Below are 23,359 nucleotides of genomic sequence, written 5' to 3'. Positions count from 1 at the left end.
AGCTCCATGTGTAGCTATACAGAGATACAAGAAAGTTTAGGTTTTGTCATCAGAATAAAAAAAACCGAACACACACACACACACACACACACACACACACTTACTTACTTTGAAATTGGATTTACACTGGCCTCAACAATTGCCAAAACTTTACAGTTTTTGATGTTTTCTGGAAACTCCTGTATGCCTGTTAAATAAAGAACAGACAAATTATGTTAAGTTATTAGACTCAATCACAGGCAGAAAAATGTTTAATTTAAAACAAAAAAAACTAATTCATTTAATAATTAATGCAGTGGTTCTCCAATTTTTCATTTTGAGGACCACTTCATATGAGAAATATCCGTTTTCATGCACTACCTTCTCTCGCAATACCTGTTTGATACCCACTATTTGTTTCTCAAAATGTTTCATTCTGTGCTCTATCAGGAAAGGCTCCCACCAACACTCCAGAGAACCACTGCAACAGTGATTTTCATGGATCAGTCAGGAAAATTAAAGGACCTGATCCAGAGCCTTTGGGTCAGCCTTGAATCAATTACACCAATATACATTTTCAGTAACAAACTGTGCTCCCCTTCTCCCCTGCCAAATTTAGACAGACTATAGATCAAGACCACCTGAGGGTTGATGTGGCCTGCAAGACATGTTCAGATTATGCAGAACATAAACTTCATTCCTTTAAAAAAAATAAGAGTCTAGCCTTCATGATTGCAGAGAACTTCCAAATGTTAAGTGTAATTGATGCTGTTGTCTTCCTAACTCTGCGAACAGCCTGAAACAATGATAGGCTTTGTTGTCACTGCCCAGAAAAGCATGTTTTTTCCCCCCCACAGGATAACGGGCATAGAAAATAGAGGCTGCTATAGGCCATTACCATCTAATCCCACTGAGGGTTACCAAAAGAAACTACAGCATTTGCTCAAGAAACTCCCTGAAAAAACACAAGAACAAATCTGCAGACACCCCTAGAACCTCAACCAGGGGTATTTTATCTGCTACCCAAGATCCATAAACCTGGAAATCCTGGATGCCCCACCATCTCAGGCATTGGCACCCTGACAGCAGGATTCTCTGGCTACGTAGACTCTCTCCTCAGGCCCTACGTTACTGTACTCCCAGCTATCTTCAAGACACCACTGACTTCCTGAGGAAAACTACAATCTAGTGGTCATCTTCCAGAAAACACCATCCTGGCCACTATGGATGTAGAAGCCCTCTACACCAACATTCCACACAAAGATGGACTACAAGCCGTCAGGAATAATATCTCCGATAATGTCATGGCAAACGTGGTGGCTGAACTTCGTGACTTTGTCCTCACCCATAACTATTTCACATTTGGGGACAATGTATACCTTCAAGTCAGTGGCACTGCTATGGGTATACCAACATTTTTATGACTGACTTAGAACAACGCTTCCTCAGCTCTTGACCCCTAACGCCCCTACTCTACTTGCGCTACATTGATTACATCTTCGTCATCTGGACCCATGGAAAAGAAGCCCTTGAGGAATTCCACCATGATTTCAACAATTTCTATCCCACCATCAACCTCAGCCTGGACCAGTCCACAAAAGAAATCCCCTTCCTGGACACTACAGTACTAATAAGCGACGGTCACAACCACCACCCTATACCGGAAACCTACTGACTGCTATACTTACCTACATGCCTCCAGCTTTCATCCAGACCACACTACATGATCTATTGTCTACAGCCAAGCTCTAAGATACAACTGCATTTGCTCCAAACCCTCAGACACAAGCACCTATAAGATCTCTATCAAGCATTCTTACAACTACAATACCCACCTGCTGAAGTGAAGAAACAGATTGACAGAGCCAGAAGAATACCCAGAAGTCATCTACTCCAGGACAGAACAAAGAAAATAACAGAACGCCACTAGCAGTCACCTTCAACTCCCAACTAAAACCTCTCCAACACATCATCAAGGATCTACAACCTATCCTGAAGGACGATCCCTCACTCTCACAGATCTTGGGAGACTGGCCAGTCCTCGCTTACAGACAGCCCCCTCAACTTGAAGCAAATACTCGCCAGCAACTACATACCACACAGCAAAAACACTAACCCAGGAACTATCCTTGCAACAAAGCCCGTTGCCAACTTTGTCCACATATCTATTCAAGGGAAATCATAGGACCTAATCACATCAGAGGCTTGTTCACCTGCACATCTACCAATGTGATATATGTCAACATGTGCCAGAAATACCCATCTGCCATGTACATTTGCAAAGAGACTGTCTGGTCTGGCCAAAGAATAAATGGACACAAATCAGACATCAAGAATTATAACATTCAAAAACCAGTCGGAGAACACTGCAACCTCCCTGGTCCCAAAAGTCGCAATACTCCAACAAAAAAACCTTCAAAATCAGATTCCAACGAGAAACTGCAGAACTGGAATTAGTTTGCAAACTGGACACATTAAATTAGGCTTGAATAAAGATTGAGTGAATGGGTCATTATACAAAGTAAAAACTAATTTCCCCATGCTAATTTTTCCCTGTCTGTTACTCACACCTTCTTGTCAACTGTTTGAAATGGGCCATCCTGATTATCATTACAGAAGTTTTTTTTCCCTCTCCTTCTGTTAATAGCCCACCTTAATTGATTAGTCTCATTATAGTTGGTATGGCAACACCCATTTTTTCCCATGTTCTCCGTGTATATATATATCTTCCTACTGTATTTTCCTGCATGCATCCGATGAAGTGGGTTTTAGCCCACAAAAGCTTATTCCCAGATAAATTTGTTAGTCTTCAAGGTGCCACAAGTACTCCTCATTCTTTATGCATTAACTAGTCCACCATAAAATCCTAATGGAGACATGGCACTGTAGTTTTGCCGTGAGGTAAGTTGAGAGAAACCAATCACAGGTGGGGATATAGCATTAGCCTCACCTAGCTACCTTTCACTAAAGTTTTTATTAAAACTACAGTGCTTTGACTCCAACAGGATTTTACAGTGGGACAGCTAATATAGATTAGTTATCCCACTATAAAACACCACCACCTGCTGCAGTGAAGGTAACCTTAGAGGTGGGAATTTTCCCATCTCCTATTAATTTAATTGGGATGGTGACTCTAAAGCCCAATTTTGAATCTTCAGTGTCAAAGTAATATTACTCACCCTAAGGCAAGATTAACAGTCCTGTTTCTCAACCCTAAATTCAGCAGAGAGGGTTAGCATTCCTCAGCACACACCACCACCCTTAGCCTCAAATTAATTCATACCAGTAAGTGAGAAAAGATGCAGCATTTGTTGGGTAGACCAAAATATTTATAACATACAGAATCACAAATGATCATGTAAGCAATACAATGTGAAGAGTAGGAGTGAAGCCCACAGAGAGATGGAAAATAACTGCTCAGGGTAGGAAATGCTCAGGGGTGAACAGAAGAGAGAGGAGAGAAAGAGGGAAAGAAAAAGAAGGGTGAGGAAGGAAGATAAACAAATGGCTACCTTTGTGATGGTCTAAGGGCTTGACTACACTTGCAGATGTAGAGCGCTGTGAGTTAAAACCAGCCCTTGGAGAGCACAGTAGGGAAAGCGCTGCAGTGTGTTCACACTTTCAGATTCAAGCACACTGGCATGGCCACATTAGCAGCTCTTGCAACGCCACAGAGAGCAGTGCATTGTGGTAACTATCCCAGCATTCAAGTGGTTGCAACATGCTTTTCAAATGGGGTTGGGGGTGGAGCGTGACAGGGAGTGTGTTGTGTGTATGTGGGGGGAGAGAGGGGGGATTTTGGGGTGCTGAAAGTGTGTCACCATGCTGTCTTGTAAGTTCAGACAGCAGCAGATCCCCCTCCCTGCTGCCTCTCTCTCTCTCTCTCTCTCTCTCTCACTCACAGCAAGCAGTATTCCACAGTAATGGTTGCTTTGTCCCAGCACTGATAAATATGCCGGCTGTCAGAAAGAGCTTTGAAAGGGGATATCCGCATTCCTACAGCCGAGTCCAAAACAATGACAAAAGTGGCCTTAAGGGGATTATGGGACGTTTCCAGAGGCCGATCACAGCGCAGTAATACAACACCTCACTCAGACTGACACTGGGGCGTTTCAGCCAAGGCACAGCAAGCATTATGCTTCTCGTGGAGGTGGATTAACAGGAGCGCTCGAGCTGCAGAGTCCAGGCGCTGTAAGTGCCTTGCAGGTGTGGACAGGTCAGGAGTTAGGGTGCCCGGGGCTGCTTTACTGCCTTCTAACTTGCAAGTATAGCCAAGCCCTACAAGTAAATATTTTCTCACTGTCTCTGAATGCAACAATAAAGTATTTAACAAACAGCTAAATATTCAGTAAACCTCTCATTCAAATGGTAATCCAGGTGTAGATTCAGGTAATACTGTCAAATCCATAGGAATAGTGCTATGGCCCCAACTTTTACTCGTGGGGGAATTCTGTATGGGACATGTGCATGTGCAGATTTCTTTGCTTCCCTGCCACAAAAAAAACCCCAAAAAACAAAAAAACAACTTTCTGACAGGGAAGCAAAGGAAGCTGCAAGAGTAGTCATGCACCACTCCCCAGCAGCGCAGGTGCATTGTTTCGGGTGCCCAGAGCAGCCAGCGGAGTGGTAAATCACTGGAGGAGCAGGGTTGGGGACACCTCAGCCAGTGGCTCCTACTCTGTGCCAGGCTCAGCTACTAATCCTGGCTGGGCAGGAGAGGACAGAATTTCCTCTTCCCCTGTAAGGAACGGCCTGGGCTGGGTCAGACCCACCCCCAGAAACCTCTCCAGCTGCAGGAAGAGCTGACACCCCCACTTCCTGCCACCACTGCTCCTCAGCCGTGGCAGGGGAGGGGGTCAATGTACGGGGAGCTGCTCCCCCACCGCCTAATCTCCATGCATCCGGACCCACCTCATACCCAGATTGCCCTGCCAAGCCTCACCCCCTGCACCCAGAACCCCCCCACTGACCCCACATCCCGACAACCCTCACCCCCTGTACCCAGACCACCCCCTGCTGAGCCCCAACCACCTTCACCTGAATCCTCCTGCAGAGTCCCATTGTGTCTGTTCCCAGAGCCCCTCCCTCCCAAAAAGCCCCTGCTTATCCAGATCTCCTTTACACCCGGGCCCCCCACCAAGCTGCCCACACCCAGATTGTCCCACACAGAATCCTATCTTCCTATGCTAAGCCCTCCATATTTGTATCCTGCTGGGCTGAGCCTGCCTGCCTACAGCTACTGTGCTTGGCACAGAGGGGCAGGGCCCCCGGGTGTTTCTGGGACAGTCCTGGTCCTTGCACGGGGTGGGAGGGTGATCTACCTCGGTGCAGTCAGTGGTTTGTGCTACCCACTGCCATTCTGGTGCCTCCAGATTTATTTATTGACAAAACTTGCAGAATTTTGAAGAATTTTCCAATATTGTGTGAAGAATTTTTAATTTTTTGGCGCAGAATACCCTCAGCAGTAAGCTTAGGAACAGTCTCTGGGAGGACCCCTTCAGTGTGCCAGACTCCAAAGGGAGTCCCACTCCCTCCTCCAAGGTAAGCCATGCGGCTTTACCGCTTCCTTGGATTGGGCCTTTACCACTCCTGCTTTACACTGTGAGCTCCATTCTGTGAGTACAGTAAGACAGACCCTTGAGGGAAACAATCTTAGTGAGCAATGCACCTCCCATAAGCATCTGCAGTGACGTCAAACAGTAGGGTTTATTAGCTGACTACAACACAGCATAGGTAAACCTTGGATAGCACAGAGAAATGAAGGTTACAGCAAAATACATTCTAGCTAGCCAGAGCTCAAAGCTCTCTCCTGCTGTCAGTCTGACTTCCTCAATCAGACTTCCCAGTGAGCATCCCCCTGACTCCTCCAGTAGCCAATACTTAACTCCCACCTCACAAGTACTTAATCTCTAAACTGGGGAGATGTGGATCAGGCCTCCGTGCTGAGAGGCAGGGAGTCTAGATCTCTCTGGGTCATTAGTTACTATGTGTCCACGTCCAGGCAATTGGATCTGCCACTGTATTCTCAAGAGCTCTGCTGATATGGGACCTAAGGCCCCAGACAGCGAGGCATCATTCACACCTGTGTCTTAGCCTGCCCCAAGAACATACAGTCTCTCTTCACACACCAGGTAACAATGCAACACACAGGGGAAACTGAGGTACACACTGGCTTCATAAAAACATTACAAAACATTTGGCCGTCACAAATATACCATGCCCACTGAGATTAATTAAAAAGAGAAACCATTTCTATCCATCAAATAAGTTTGATGACCCTTCTGAAGAAAAATGCATTTTTTAATACTTAACATGTAGGTATGTAAAAACTGTATGATATGTAAACTGATGATTACCACGACTTAATACTTAAAACAATTTTTTAAAAGAAAGTTACAAGTAGACAAAAATTATGTTTTGGTTACAATAAAGCCCAGAAAATAAAAGATGGGGACAGCAAATAGAGTTAGGATGGGGACTAAAACAGAACTACAATAGTTTTATTTATATTTTCATTAAATTTGTCTTCTGATCTATGCTGTAATTCAACAACAGAGAGATGAAAAAGTTCCAAAATGAAAATACTGGCTTAGTACTCTAAACTGGTGTGTGTATCAGCAAATCAAAACATGCATAATTTCTATGATCTACGTATTTACAAGTTTTACAAGAAAAGAACAATTTTTTTTATTCTTATGGTTCAAACAAAAACTGAACAAATTTAACATGTTTTCCAAGAAAAGCTCACTTTTTTACAACTACAATATCCACCTGCTGAAGTGAAGAAACAGATTGACAGAGCCAGAAGAGTACCCAGAAGTCACCTACTACAGGACAGGCCCAACAAAGAAAACAACAGAACGCCACTAGCCATCACCTTCAGCCCCCAACTAAAACCTCTCCAACGCATCATCAAGGATCTACAACCTATCCTGAAAGACGACCCATCACTCTCGCAGATCTTGGGAGACAGCCCCCCAACCTGAAGCAAATACTCACCAGCAACCACACACCACACAACAGAACCACTAACCCAGGAACCTATCCTTGCAACAAAGCCCGTTGCCAACTCTGTCCACATATCTATTCAGGGGATACCATCATAGGGCCTAATCACATCAGCCACACTATCAGAGGCTCGTTCACCTGCGCATCTACCAACGTGATATATGCCATCATGTGCCAGCAATGCCCCTCTGCCATATACATTGGTCAAACTGGACAGTCTCTATGTAAAAGAATAAATGGACACAAATCAGACGTCAAGAATTATAACATTCAAAAACCAGTTGGAGAACACTTCAATCTCTCTGGTCACTCGATTACAGACCTAAGAGTGGCTATCCTTCAACAAAAAAGCTTCAAAAACAGACTCCAACGAGAGACTGCTGAATTGGAATTAATTTGCAAACTGGATACAATTAACTTAGGCTTGAATAGAGACTGGGAATGGATGAGTCATTACACAAAGTAAAACTATTTCCCCATGGTATTTCTCCCCCCCACCCCACCCCCCACTGTTCCTCTGATATTCTAGTTAACTGCTGGAATTAGCCTACCTTGCTTGTCACCATGAAAGGTTTTCCTCCTCCTCCCCCCCCCCGCCGCTGGTGATGGCTTATCTTAAGTGATCACTCTCCTTACAGTGTGTATGATAAAACCCATTGTTTCATGTTCTCTGTGTGTATATATCTATCTCCCCTCTGTATTTTCCACCAAATGCATCCGATGAAGTGAGCTGTAGCTCACAAAAGCTTATGCTCAAATAAATTTGTTAGTCTCTAAGGTGCCACAAGTACTCCTTTTCTTTTTTCATAACTATAGTGCTCCAAAAATTGTTATACAACAAAAGGTTATTTCCAAAAACCCGAAATACCCAATAACTACATTCCGCTTTCAGCATGAAGTCTCTATTTGACCTGCATCAAGTAATGCCATCCAAATTTCCTGATAGAACAAGCCTAATGTGGCATGAATATTTAATCCAATGTATGACATACACTATGAAGGATCTTCTGCATATGAGGCTTGACTAATGTTCCAGATATAATTAAGGAGGCCTCTTGAACTCATCTGTCATTAACTGAGAGTGTACTTCAAGATTTCATGTATTGCTTAAGGGTATCACTTTTCTGTTTAAAACGAAGGAATGGTATTGGAATAACTTCTGTTACAACCCTGGCTGAGCTCACACTTGTGGTCTGATACCAGGCTGCTGTACTGGACTGAACCTTTGGATCCCATGTGCCTTTAAATTTACTGGGTCTGAGCAGCATCCAGACACTGTCTCTTATTCCAGCCTCTCTGGCACACACCAAGCCTACAGACATCCTGTACCTTCTTACTGGGAGGTTGGACCCAGCGATCCAGCTATCCTAGGCCTCAAGACCAGTGCTGAACCCTAATTCTCCCCACCAATTTAAGCATCCCTTTCCCAGAGCTCCATCCTTGTGGGTTTTCTGGTTTACTGTTTAACCCTTTAAGGACCCTGTGATAGTTAAAACAAAGGGAGCACATAGACTTTACAAAGGAACTTCTAAACAGAAAGCACAAGAGGTACAGATATAGGTAAAAGTAACAAACACCTGCACGTAAAACCTCTCTCCCTCTAGTGTCCTTACCACTCTGAAAGCCCTTTGGATTTTGGTTGGTATCCTTTCAGGGTCCCAGTACCCTCCTGCACCCCACTCCTCTTGCTCAATCTTCTGGTTGTCTGCAGATGGACAGTGAGAGTGCCCAGGCACACCAAAATCTCGCTCTTAAATAAAATTTTGGCCTCCATCAGGTGACCTTCAAATCTGCCAGGTAATCAGCTGCTGAACTCACAGGCCTCTCCTCCTCATGCATCTAAACTGGAACTAGTAGTTCCCCTGGAATTGCAGACAGCCTGCTGTTCTAGCATAAACACAAGGCTGAGGAATTTTGATTACTTTCCCATTGTTACCTTTTCTGCTAGATGTAAGAAATTCTTCTAGTATCTCCTGGGTGATCCAGGTCAAGATGGAAGTCACAGGGCACAGTACAGTTTACAATCCAATTCTGTTCACAAAACAGAATGGTGTTTGTAGATTGATTTAGATATACACTAATCACTCAACTTTTTATCTAAAACCAAAAGAATATCTGGTGACCAGACACAGAGGACTAGAGAAGTGAGCTGGCAGAAGAGAAGAGTAGATTGGCTGGCAGATAGGATTTGTATTTTTGTTGTTTTTATTAGATAAATGGATAGTTAAGTATTCTGAATGAAAATATCTGCTATTGGTGGACTGAGAAAATATATTGAAAGGTTTTTTGGTGGTAATTTCTTGCTCATAATTGACTTATGAGTGCAAGACAGTGCAGTCTGAGCTATGCAGATTGGCTGGTGGATGCGCTGCTGCAACATCATCTATTCTATTTTTCATTAGAGAAAGAAAGGAATGTGCGTTTTGTTATGAAAAGCTCCAACAGGAATTGGTGATTTTCTACAGCATATAACTCAGCCAAATGTGAATGAATTTCCATGAACCTAATTGTTCCTCCTGCAAAATTTCAAAACCCTACTGCAAGCTATGGAAGCAACAAAGCTCTCCAAAGAAAGATTGCAAGGTTTTTTTTTTTTTTTTTTTTAATAATGGAAAGTGTTAGGCAACCTTAATATGGGGTATTTTATATATATAAAACCAAGGCCACAATTGTGCATGTGCTTAAATGTTAATGATATGAGCAGTCACCCTTTAATGAACTACTCAAGTGAGCAAAATAAGCATTCCAACATGAGCATGGTGGATAAGACACTTATTTTTTAAAAGAATGGGATAGTAATCAGTAAGTTTTAAGGTGGCTGGGAAGGCACCGGATGATTGGTGGCAAAATATTTCTTAGGCATGGCAAAAAATGCCAAAGCTGACTCTGCTTATAAAAGGTATGAACCTATCCTCTCTACTCCCCTGGTGGTTTTGGAGACAAAAAATACAAAAAAGGGAATTACTAAGACAGAAGTTGAAGTACATAAGAAAAGTGTGCAGTTAGCCCATTAATTAATGTATTTAAAACTTTGAAAACTATCAAGAAACCAAATCTGAAATGGCACAAGGAAAAATAAATTAGGCCAAATCTCAGTTGGCATCTCTCTTGGCAAGCAAAACACTTTAATTTGGTTCCACTTGCTTGAACAAGGGTATACTAAACAAACCCAATTTTTTCAATCTTCCCTCATAGGTCATGTTTTCAAGATCTTTAATAATTTTTGTTGCTCTTCTCTAGACTCTCCAATTTGTCCACATCTTTCCTGAAATGTGGCATCCAGAACTGGACACAATCTCCAGTTGTGGCCTAATCAGCGTGGAGTAGAGCGGAAGAATTACTTCTTGCTTACAATACTCCTGCTAATACATCCCAGAATGATGTTTGCTTTTTTTGCAAAAGCATTACACTTTTGACTCATATTTAGCTTGTGATCCACTATGACGCCCAGATCCTTTTCCGCTGTACTCCTTCCAAGGCAGTCATAAACAGAGGGACAAAAGAAAAACCAGTTAAACGTATCTGAAGTTTTCAATGTTTTTATGAACTTTGCACATCCAACATGTTAATATAAGGATGAGCAGGTAATAAGTTTTTAAAGAAACTCTGAATACCTAAAATAGATCCCCTTGAGGAGAAGGCAGTGAGAGACATTAAAGGGAAACAAGCAATTAGTGAACTCTAATGCAAACAGAAATGCAGACCTTGCTGGGCTTAAAAATAAATTCTTTAGAGTTCTCAAAAATATCAACCTATTTACATACAGTACTTTAGTTTTCAATTAATTCTAGATAGCTTCTAGTGATTGTGAATGAGGCCACTACTACTATGTTTTAAAAAAACAACTGAATTATTAAACATTTTTTCTCACCTCTTTCCCAAGCACATCATTTACCAATTCCAAATTAAAGCCAGAATTTACACACAAACATATTAATATCTCTTCGTTGTTGCTGTTATTAGTTCATCCAAGAACTAAGAAAAAGGAGTAAAGCAGGAAGCTAGCACGAGAGACTTAACAAGGAAGAGCAAAAGGTCAGATGGGGACACTTCACTTGGGAGCATATGAGGGAGACGGTGCAGTACTTGAACAAGACTGGAATTGTGCATCAGGGCTATTGCTCTTGGATCCTTTTCATAAGCAAAGAATACATAGGTATTTTGCATTTGCCTTTTTTAAATGCAAAGAGTTCTATCTTAGGCTAGCTGAATTTCTTCATAGGAAGGTGAATTCAACGCCACTGGATCTACCAGCAGCCTGCTTAGCCAGTCTGCCATATAGTAAGTTTTCCTCTGATGTTGAGGGCATGCAAAGATAAAAGAGGATTTCCTGCCCAGATTAGAAAGGCTTGAGGTCTCCAATGGTGGAAGATCCCCTATCTTGTTCCTTCCCATCTGCTGTTGCATGACAGCCATTTTGTTGTTGTTTGTAAACTAAAATCTGACATCTGAAGGATTGGCCTAGATATCGAATAGCCCAGTTAACAGTTGAGTTCAGAAAGGTTAATGCCAAATTTTCCCTTTCTGGTGAACCAGGTTCCAAGTTCTCTGAATGAGTTGCAAGAATGCTTCCCAGCCTTCCAACCTGGCATGTTGTCACCATTATCCTTACTAACCCAGAGATCCCTGCTCTTGAGAAAACCCATTCTAGATTGGTCATCAGTTCTCTTCTCATGGTGAATTAAGAATCCGTGATCTTCTAGGACCTAGACAATTGTGAAGATGTCAAAAGACTCTTTGTCTTGAAGGTGCTTATGTAGTCTGCCATCAAGTCACCTGAGATCAGAAAGGGTCTGTTCAGAGCTTTGGAGGTCCAATAATGCCTGGATGTTCTTGGGAACTAAATAAAACTGAGAAGACCCTATAGTGGTTCTGTCTCTTCTGTTCCACCTTACTAAAACCTGAATTAAAGTTGTATGTGCAAAAAATAAGAATTCTTAAGTTTTGTATAATAAATGCAAGTGTCATAAAATCTGAGGTTATTCCATCACCCATCTTGCTTTACTGTAAACATGTCAATACTGTTATGTTGTGTCATGGCTCTCATGTCAGCTACAAAAATAATTTTGGGTGTCCTTTATGTCGCACCCACAAGGCATGGTCCAGGCCCTTCATATTGAGAGCTGCTCACAAAACTATGACATGTAGCAAACCTACTGATGCAACTGAACAATTATAACAGATCCACAACAATGCTCTATGTAAAGGACTGACTGTCGGATTTAAACAGATGCCTAGTACGTTCTGTGGCCTCACACTGAAGCGGCATGTGCTGTACTGTTGAGACTCAGCAGCCGATTATCTCTACCACCACAACATAGTGATTTTGAGAAATCTTAATTATAAACACATACCAATAAAATTCTGGTTACTAAAGAAAAAAACTTCTACTTGGCTACTAATGATATAGTACTCCTGATTGGACACGAAGCGCTTGATGCTAAGCATCCTCAGCTCTAATTGAAATGAGAATTGTGAGCACTAAGCATGTTGCAAGATCAGACTCTAACAACACAAAAAAAGCAAAAGATGGAAACTGTTTAAAAGATAACTTTAGACCAAAGATCAACCTGATCCTGAACTCCTTTACTGCATGTAACTATTTTTAACCCTTAACATGTGCAGTGCCCAACACAAAAGGAGCTTGACCTTGATTGGGACCTATTGGATGTGTTGTGACAACTGGGCCTACACATTTACTCAAATTGTGAGTTCAACTGTAAAAAGTAGGTAATGGTACGCAAGATGTTACAATAAACTAGAACAACAAATGTTGATGAGTAAAGGTATTAAAGAGACAGAATAACTGAATTAGTCTAAACAAAAAGGCCAAGTTGACTTGATTTGAGGACTGTGTTGAAATTATGCTGGTTAAAAACAGGAGATGTAGAACCAGAAGTTAAAGAAAAAATCTGAATGTCAGATATTAAGCCTAATTGGTGGATAAAATGAGGAGATGGGCTATTCCACCCATAGTTCCCATTTGGGATCTTTAAAAGAAAGTTTTTTGGGGAAAGTATGAAAGAACAATGAAAGACCAACAACAAGAACACACTGGAATAGGTGGAGGCTAATGTAGTGAGCTTCACCATTGTGGCTGCCACCCACATCATTTCCCAGGTCTCAAGGCCTTCATCAACCTGATTCCTGAGTGATCTCCTGGCTAGAATGGGCCAGAAAGAGAGGGATCCAGATATCACCATGACTACCTGCTTCAGCTGAATCCCAAACCCTACCTGATATGACAGTTACCACCATCTTTGCTACTATCTAAGGGTATGTCTACACTACGAAATTAGGTCAAATTTATAGGTTTGGTAGAAAGCGTTTTTATACAGTCGATTGTGTGCGTCCCCACACAAATGCTCTAAGTGCACGTAGTCGCGGAGTGTGTCCACAGTACCAAGGCAAACGTCGACTTCTGGAGTGTTGCACTGTGGGTAGCTATCCCACAGTTCCCGCAGTCTCTGCAGCCCATTTGAATTCTGGGTAGAAATCCCAGTGCCTGATGGGGCTAAAACATTGTCGCAGGTGGTTCTGGGTACATATCGTCAGGTCCCTGTTCCCTCCCTCCCTCCATAAAAGCAAGGGCAGACAATTGTTTTGCGCTTTTTTTCTTGTTACCTGTGCAGACGCCATACCACGGCAAGCATGGAGCCCGCTCAGCTAACCATCACCGTACGTCTCCTGGGTCCTGGCAGACGCGGTACTGCATTGCTACACAGCAGCAGTTTATTGCCTTTTGGCAGCAGACAGTGCAGTATGACTGGTAGCCGTCGTCGACATAGTCCTGGATTCTCTTTTAACCGACCTTGATGAGGTCAGGGGCGCCTGGGCAAACATGAGACTGACTCAGCCAGGTCATTTCCCTTTTAAGTTTCGTCTCATGGCGATTGAGTCCTACCAGCACTGCACTGTCTTTTAATCAGCAGCCAGCAGAAGATGATGGCCAGCAGTCATACTGCACTGTCTTCTGCCGAGCACGCAAGAGATGACAATGGCTAGCGGTCATACTGCACAGTCTGCTACCAGCAAGATGTATAAAGATAGATGAAGTGGCTCAAAACAAGAAATAGACCACATTTGTTTTGTATTCATCTTCTCCTCCCTCCCTCCATGAAATCAATGGCCTGCTAAACCCAGTTTTGAGTTCTATCCTTGAGGTTTTGAGTTCTGCGCTTGAGGGGGCCATTCAGTTTCTTGCAAAGCCACCCCCTTTGTTGATTTTAATTCCCTATAAATCAACCCTGTAAGCCATATCGTCAGTCGCCCCTCCCTCCATCAGGGCAACGGCAGACAATCATTCTGTGCCTTTTTTCTGTGCAGACGCCATACCACGGCAAGCATGGAGCCCGCTCAGATCACTTTGGCAATTAGGAGCACATTAAACACCACACGCATTATCCAGCAGTATATGCAGCACCAGAACCTGGCAAAGCGAAACCGGGCAAGAAGGCGACATCAGCGCGGTGACGAGAGTGATGAGGACATGGACACAGACTTCTCTCAAAGCACGTGCCCTGCCAATGTGGGCACCATTGTGCTAATGGGGCAGGTTCATGCGGTGGAATGCCGATTCTGGGCTCGGGAAACAAGCACAGACTGGTGGAACCGCATAGCGTTGCGGGTCTGGGACAATTCCCAGTGGCTGGGAAACTTTCGCATGTGTAAGGGCACTTTCATGGAACTTCGTGACTTGCTTTCCCCTGCCCTGAGGCGCAAGAATACCAAGATGAGAGCAGCCCTCACAGTTGAGAAGCGAGTGGCAATAGCCCCGTGGAAGCTTGCAACGCCAGTCAGTCAGGAATCAATTTGGAGCAGGCAAATCTACTGTGGGGGCTGCTGTGATGCAAGTAGCCAACGCAATCAAAGATCTGCTGATATCCAGGGAAGTGACCCTGGGAAATGTGCAGGTCATAGTGGATGGCTTTGCTGCAATGGGATTCCCTAAGTGTGGTGGGGCCATAGATGGAACCCTTATCCCTATCTTGGCACCGGAGCACCAAGCTAGCGAGTACATAAACCGCAAGGGGTACTTTTCAATAGTGCTGCAAGCACTGGTGGATCACAAGGGACATTTCACCAACATCAACGTGGGATGGCCGGGAAAGGTATACGACGCTCGCATCTTCAGGAACTCTGGTCTGTTTCAAAAGCTGCAGAAAGGGACTTTATTCCCAGACCAGAAAATAACCATTGGGGATGTTGAAATGCCTATAGTTATCCTTGGGAACCCAGCCTACCCCTTAATGCCATAGCTCATGAAGCCATACACAGGCAGCCTCGACAGTAGTCAGGAGCTGTTCAACTACAGGCTGAGCAAGTGCAGAATGCTGGTAGAATGTGCATTTGGACGTTTAAAAGTGAGCTGGGGCAGTTTACTGACTCTGTTAGACCTCAGTGAAACCAATATTCCCACTATTATTGCTTGCTGTGCGCTCCACAAATCTGTGAGAGTAAGGGGGAGACGTTTATGGCGGGATGGGAGGTTGAGGCAAATCGCCTGGCCACTGGTTATGCACAGCCAGACACCAGGGCGGTTAGAAGAGCACAGGAGTGTGCGATGCGCATCAGAGAAGCTTTGAAAACCAGTTTCATGGCTGGCCAGGCTATGGTGTGAAAGTTCTGTTTGTTTCTCCTTGATGAAACCCTCCACCCCTTGGTTCACTCTACTTCCCTGTAAGATAACCACCATTCCCTCCTCCCTTAGATCACCGCTTGCAGAGGCAATCAAGTCATTGTTGCTTCACATTCATGCATTCTTTATTAATTCAAACACACAAATAGGGGGATAACTGCCAAGGTAGCCCAGGAGGGGTGGTGGAGGAGGGAAGGACAAGGCCACACAGCACTTAAGTTTTAAAGTTTTAAACTTTTAGAATGCCAGCCTTCTGTTGCTTGGGAAATCCTCTGTGGTGGAGTGACTGGATGGCCGGAGGCCCCCCCACCACATTCTTCGGCGTCTGTGTGAGGAGGCTATGGAACTTGGGGAGGAGGGCGGTTGGTTACACAGGGGCTGTAGCGGCGGTCTGTGCTCCTGCTGCCTTTCCTGCAGCTCAACCATATGCTGGAGCATATTAGTTTGATCCTCCAGCAGCCTCAGCATTGAGTCCTGCCTCCTCTCATCACACTGCCGCCACCTTTCAGCTTCAGCCCTCTCTTCAGCCCGCCACCTGTCCTCCTGGTCATTTTGTGCTTTCCTGCACTCTGACATTGTCTGCCTCCATGCATTCGTCTGTGCTCTGTCAGTGTGGGAGGACAGCATGAGCTCACAAAATATTTCATCGCGAGTGCGTTTTTTTCGCCTTCTGATCTTCACTAGCCTCTGAGAAGGAGAAGGTCCTGTGATCCTTAAAACACATGCAGCTGGTTGAGGAAAAAAAAAGGACAGTGGTATTTAAAAAGACATTTTATAGAACAATGGGTACACTCTTTCACGGTAAACCTTGCTGTTAACATTACATACACAGCATATGTGCTTTTGTTCCACGGTTGCATTTTGCCTCCCCCCAGCGCATGGCTACGCCCTCCACCTCCTCGTGGCTAACAGCTGGGAACATTTCTGTTCAGCCACAGACAAACAGCCCAGCAGGAACGGGCACCTCTGAATGTCCCCTTACGAAAAGCACCCTATTTCAACCATGAATGATATTACTCTCCTGAAGGTAACACAGAGAGATAAAGAACGGATGATGTTTGAATGCCAGCAAACATACACTGCAATGCTTTGTTCTACAATGATTCCCGAGTACGTGCTACTGGCCTGGAGTGGTAAAGTGTCCTACCATGGTGGATGAAATAAGGCTGCCCTCCCCAGAAACCTTTTGCAATGGCTTTGGGAGTACATCCAGGAGAGCCGAGAATGCCAGGGCAAATCAATCATTAAACATGCTTGCTTTTAAACCATGTATAGTATTTTAAAAAAGGTACACTCACCAGAGGTCCCTTCTCTGCCTGGCGGGTCCAGGAGGCAGCCTTGGGTGGGTTCGGGGGGTACTGGCTCCAGGTCCAGGGTGAGAAACGGTTCTCTGCTGTCAGAAAAACCGCTTGCTTGCTGTGAGCTATCTAAAACCTCATCATCATCATCCCCAAAACCTGCTTCCGTGTTGCCTCCATCTCCATTGAAGGAGTCAAACAACATGGCTGGAGTAGTGGTGGCTGAACCCCCTAAAATGGCATGCAGCTCACCATAGAAGCTGCATCTTTTGGGCTCTGACCCGGAGCGGCCGTTCGCCTCTCTGGTTTTCTGGTACGCCTGCCTCAGCTTTTTAAGTTTCACGCGGCACTGCTTTGGGTCCCTGTTATGGCCTCTGTCCTTCATGCCCTGGGAGATTTTGACAAACGTTTTGGCATTTCGAAAACTGGAATGGAGTTCTGATAGCACGGATTCCTCTCCTCATACAGCGATAAGATCCAGTACCTCCCATTTGATCCATGCTGGAGCTCTTTTGCGATTCTGGGACTCCATCATGGTCACCTCTGCTGATGAGCTCTGCATCGTCACCTGCAGCTTGCCACGCTAGTCAAAAAGGAAATTCAAAAGTTCGCGGGCCTTTTCCTGTCTACCTGGCCAGTGCATCTGAGTTGAGAATGCTGTCCAGAGCGGTCACAATGGAGCACTCTGGGATAGCTCACAGAGGCCAATGCTGTCTAATTGTTTCCACAGTACCCCACATTCGACCCGGCAAGGCTGATTTCAGCACTAATCCCTTTGTCGGGGGTGGAGTAAGGAAATAGATTTTAAGGGCCCTTTAAGTCAAAAAAGGGCTTCGTTATGTGGACAGGTGCAGGGTTAAATCGATTTAATGCTGCTAAATTCGACCTCAACTCCTAGTGTAGACCAGGGCTAAGAGACTATCAAACAAGGAGTCTTTTCAATCGAAGCACCAATGGCACATCTCAACTAACTTTCTCTTTTCCCCACAAGGACAGTTATTACCATCTTTGATACTATCTATCTAAAAGACTGTTCAAGTGGTTTCTCCTTCTAAAACTTTCTCCAGCCAAAGGAAAGGGAACAAAAAAGATTGTTAAAATGAAAGCCTTATTTGATACTTTACATTTCAAATGTTAATTGTTTTTCCTTCTTTTCAATGTGTTCAATAAAAGATTAAAACGATTTTTAATGATTTGTTTGTCATAGTACTAAGCAGGTTTCTCTATACCCAGTTCTGAACGTTGATTAACACTGTTTAATGTTGGATAGTGACTGGGTTTATGTTCACACCTTTGGTCCATTTATTCCATCTAAATTAATAGAACAGATACTACTTCAATACAAACAATAAACAATATCTATATGGCAATAAGATGGCTAATTCATATTAATATTTCTATTTATAATAATCTTACCAAAGGAAAAATGTTGCTAAACTGAACTGTAAGAGCTCCTTTGTTGCACAGCATGTTTACTGATCAATTTTCTAATATCAAAATAAAATTTCAGGATGAAGACCATGGTCAACAACTTCACTCACTGGGCATACTGGAACCTTCTTCCAGAAGGATAAACTGAGTTTGTGCAGGAGACGGAGCTTTCTTGGGGACTGTTTTAAGATTGTGGAACCAACTCCCACAGGAACTAAGGACCACCACAAATCTCATTACCTTGCACTCCAAGTACAAGGAGTGCTTCTTTGACCTTGATTTCTCTAACATACACACAGGCAGTATGTACATTTAAAAAAATGCCCCCAAACCGAAAATCCTACCAAAACAAACACTACACTGCACATACACCGTACACCTTGGGTTCCGAATGAGACAGAACATATCACATGTGACAGATGTTAGTTATGTTACTTAGTGCACTACTAACACACGACACTGACGAGGGCAATATACAGAATGGAAACTCAACAAGTTACTGATATAAATCCCCAAAAAGACAATATTCTTGACCATCCCACTGAATGTTGATGATTAGGACACAAAATATAATTAGGAACTCTATTTTGCACTGTTTAGCCATTTACTCTCATCTAAAATCAAAACTTCATTGCACTTGGCCAGATATCTACAGAAAATCTCATATATCCTGAAATACCAGTTTATGAAATTACAGGTCATGGGCCATATAATCAACTGAGATCCAGACCCTTTGCATCACTCAAGTGCCTCGAAAGGGACAGACTTTGGCCATAAAAAGCCAGTCAGGAATTGCCCTGGTGCAGAAGGCATCTTCACCACTGTAAAGAAGACCGATGCAACTCCTGGTGCAAGCCCCATCCTCCCACACCCGCATAGCAATTGTATCAGCTGTAAGGAAGGAGCATGGCTTCTCCATCACACATTCTCTGATGGCATAGGTTCCCTATTGGACAGAAGTTAGAGCAACTCTTCAGCTACTCTAATCCTCAGCAGGGCCAGAGCAAACTGGCTCTGAGAATCAGGAAGCCTATTTCCCTTCCTCTCTTCCAGATAAAAATCAGGGCCTATATCTTTTTGGGAATAAGTGATCCATTTTGTTTGCAAATCACATCATACCAAATTTTGCAAAGACAAGGGCTGTTTCTTTTTAGTGAAAATTCTCCCTAACTGAAACACTTGAAATAAAAGCTGTACTTGGTACTCTACCGGTATCCTGGTATAAGGAGGTTTTAGTACCGTTATACAAGGCACTGGTGAGACCTCACCTAGAATACTGTGTGCAGTTCTGGTCTCCCAAGTTTAAAAAGGATGAAATCAAACTAGAGCAGGTACAGAGAAGGGCTACTAGGATGATCCGAGGAATGGAAAACTTGTCTTATGAAAGGAGACTTAAGGAGCTTGGCTTGTTTAGCCTAACTAAAAGAAGGTTGAGGGGAGATGTGATTGCTCTCTATAAATATATCAGAGGGATAAATACAGGAGAGGGAGAGGAATTATTTAAGCTCAGCACCAATGTGGACACAAGAACAAATGGGTATAAACTGGCCACCAGGAAGTTTAGACTTGAAATCAGACGAAGGTTTTTAACCATCAGAGGAGTGAAGTTTTGGAATAACCTTCCAAGGGAAGCAGTGGGGGCAAAAGATCTATCTGGTTTTAAGATTCTACTCGATAAGTTTATGGAGGAGATGTTATGATGGAATAATGGGATTTTGGTAAGGAATTGATTTTTAAATATTCAGGGTAAATAGGCCAAATCCCCTGAGATGGGATATTAGATGGATGGGATCTGAGTTACTATAGAAAATTCTTTCCTGGGTATCTGGCTGGTGAATCTTGCCCATATGCTCAGGGTTTAGCTGATTGCCATATTTGGGGTCGGGAAGGAATTTTCCTCCAGGGCAGATTGGAGAGGCCCTGGAGGTTTTTCGCCTTCCTCTGTAGCATGGGGCATGGTTGACTTGAGGGAGGGCTTCTCTGCTCCTTGAAGTCTTTGAACCATGATTTAAGGACTTCAATAGCTCAGACATGGGTGAGGTTTTTCATAGGAGTGGGTAGGTGAGATTCTGTGGCCTGCACTGTGCAGGAGGTCGGACTAGATGATCAGAATGGTCCCTTCTGACCTTAGTATCTATGAATCTATAAAACATCACAAAAGACTTGTTAAACTTTCATATGGAACTGGTGATGAACACCTATAAAAAAAACATATAAACTGCATATATAGTAACATCTACTAAGGAAGAGTAAAGTATCAACATAAATTTGCTCTTAAGAACAGCCAAGTATATATCAAGTATCCAAATATAGAAACGTTAATCCACTGTGCTTGATATATAAAACAGAAGGCTCTGCAGTAGCCTTTTGTTTGATTGTGCCTTGGCAAGAGGCATTAAAAGCATCACTGGGCTTAGCTACACTTACATTTTATAGTGCTCTAATTTGCTGACTCAAGGGTGTGAACAATCACCCCACTGAGCGCAAGTCAGAGTGCTTTAAAGCACTAGTGTAAACAGGATTATTGTGCTGGGAGCCGCGCTCCTGGTGCTCGGAACCAATCTCCTCGTGGAGGTGGATTACCAGGAGCGCTGGGAGAGCTCTCCCCCAACACTCGCAGACAACCACACTCACACATCAAAACGCTGCCGCGGAAGTGCTCCAGCGACAGTACTTTGAAGTTTCCAGTGTAGCCATGCCCACTGTCACTAATCTTATCCCCATGTGTTTTACACAATTTATTTGCAAAAAGAAAAGGAGTACTTGTGGCACCTTAGAGACTAACAAATTTATTTGAGCATAAGCTTTCGTGAGCTACATCGGATGCCATCCGATAAAGTGAGCTGTAGCTCACGAAAGCTTATGCTCTAATAAATTTGTTAGTCTCTAAGGTGCCACAAGTACTCCTTTTCTTTTTGCGAATACAGACTAACACGGCTGCTACTCAAACAATTTATTTGCTTAGTGAAGACTAAGTTATTGCTTATCTGTGAGAACAAGACTCCTTTTTCCATCGAAGTGTGGCTCTGTAAAGTAATCCAAGGGGGGAAAAAAAAATATTTAGAGATGATTGGAGGAGGAAAATGTTTGCTGTGCAGTAAAATGTACTGGCTACAGGGACAAAGTCTTGATTTTGTATATATGCACCACAGACATAAGCTTCAGCTGGTGTACATAAACTTTAATGGTGCTACAGTGAGATATGCCAGCCGAGGATCTGGCTTTACATTCAGTTACAAATAAAGAACAGAACAACTCTTAAAGGTAAATTCATATTAAATCAATAGTTAAGAACAATATGAACAACAAACAACTCATATACTAGAAGTCTGACACTGAAGTTGGTCAGCAGTTAATGCCTTGTTCTTAAAAAAAGCTTCTTCTACCATGTTACCTGCTAAAAGATGTCTACCAGTCTCATTCAGTACTTTTAACATTGATAAAAGCCATCATTCAAAGCAAAAAAAACTTCATAAAAGTGGGAATAAGGAATGAGAGTAATGAAAAACAAACCTATTTTGCTGCTGTTTTGCAAGTACTATGGATTCTAAAGACTATTTCTGGAAGTGAATTAAATGACTCTGCTCTCTGAGTCTCATGGCTTTAGCCATCAAGAAGTAGGAGGTAATATTTATCAATCAACTGTACCAAACCCCCAGGCCACCCGCTTTCCTTCTGCTGTTTACCTCCCACACACTAGAAGCATGGAGTTGCAGTCACTTCTGTCCTCTCTCTTTGCTATCCCTTCTTTCATCTCTCCTTCAGGAAGGAGACAAACTGAAATGAAGGATACAAAGAAGGAGAAGTAGAAGGATAAACACAAACCGGCAGGGGAGAAAGCCTGGAGAAAGAGAGATAAGAGCAGAGGGTCAAGAAGGGCAGTAAGCAAGATGATTCATTCTATCTCTGCTCTTCCTTCTGTCCCTAGTGGCCACAGTTCCAAAAATTGTTGTTCTCCCCACCTTCTAGGTTTATCACTAGGTGTTCAGAAAGTAACCCCTCATCTCCTCAGAGAACTGGTGATCCTCCTGGCTTTGAGAGCAGTTTGTCATTAAACTTCATTTTTCTAACCGTTGACTCCACAAACAGAAGCTGAGAGTTGAAAGTCAATTTCTTCCTTTCTTCCTTATGCAAAACCACCAGGAACAGAGATTCTGTTACACCTATATAATCTATATTGTCTTTAACGGGGTAGTTTTAGTGCATCTCAGGGTAGCAAGTTTGTCTCCCCCATAGCTAGGGTTGGATTGAGGCAATCTGGGGCCCTAAGTATACCATGACACAAAGCCTCACCATAGCCTTGCACACCACTTGGAGTGGTAGTGGCAGGGGCCGCTCCTCTCCCAGAGAGATAAGGACAGTGGCATGGGACCTCTTTCTTCCTACCAGAAGCAGCAAAGGCCATCTCTGCCTCCCTCAGAGTGTGTATGTGCTCTTCCACACTATATCTGCTTGGATGGGTGGGTGGAGGGTAATCCATGCCCAATGGAAGAGCAGATATACACTTGAGTACTTTTGAAAATCCCATCCACCATGCTTAAGTGCCTTAATAATGCTCAGCTCACTTTGAGTAGAAATGGAACCTTCCCCCTACCCACCCACTTTTCTCCAGCCATGCATATTCTTGTTGGGGTGGTGCTGGCAAGGGCCCTCAGTGCAACAGATCTTGGAATCAACACTCCATTGAGATGAACAGGGCTGTTCAATTCTTTCAGAGCTATTGTTCCAGGCTTATTACAGACTCAAGATAGGTTTCACTGCATCGGTTACACTCTGATCATGTTTTACTTAATCAAAAAGCTAGAGATTTACTTCTTTTAAAAAGAAAACCAGTGCTAATGTAATCACATGACTCCATGAGCCACAGACCCAGGCATGGATACATAGTACTTATGCCTTACTCTAGCTCTGCCTTTAGCCATAGAGCACAAAGTTTTTGACACCAACAGTATGTCCCATCAGTTCATGTTCTGAGCCCTTGAGAAATGCTGCCAATTGATACAAT

At 43.4% G+C, this 23,359-nt stretch overlaps 1 protein-coding gene across 22 annotated transcripts in view; it reads right to left on the bottom strand.

Moving 5' to 3' along the window:
• ERBIN (erbb2 interacting protein) overlaps positions 1–23,359 on the bottom strand; it is a 214,643-nt gene that overhangs the window by 89,136 nt on the left and 102,148 nt on the right. For all 22 annotated transcript variants that reach the window (XM_038402361.2, XM_038402369.2, XM_043514174.1 and 19 more), the window contains one exon: positions 109–187. In XM_038402361.2, the coding sequence (XP_038258289.1) occupies positions 109–187 (79 nt within the window). The remainder of the gene's footprint in view (positions 1–108; positions 188–23,359) is intronic.

Source organism: Dermochelys coriacea, chromosome 5 (assembly GCF_009764565.3).
Source record: "Dermochelys coriacea isolate rDerCor1 chromosome 5, rDerCor1.pri.v4, whole genome shotgun sequence".
Lineage (NCBI taxonomy): Eukaryota > Metazoa > Chordata > Testudines > Dermochelyidae > Dermochelys > Dermochelys coriacea.
Note: the sequence above shows the minus strand (reverse complement) of the source record. Positions and strands in the feature narration are given on the sequence as shown.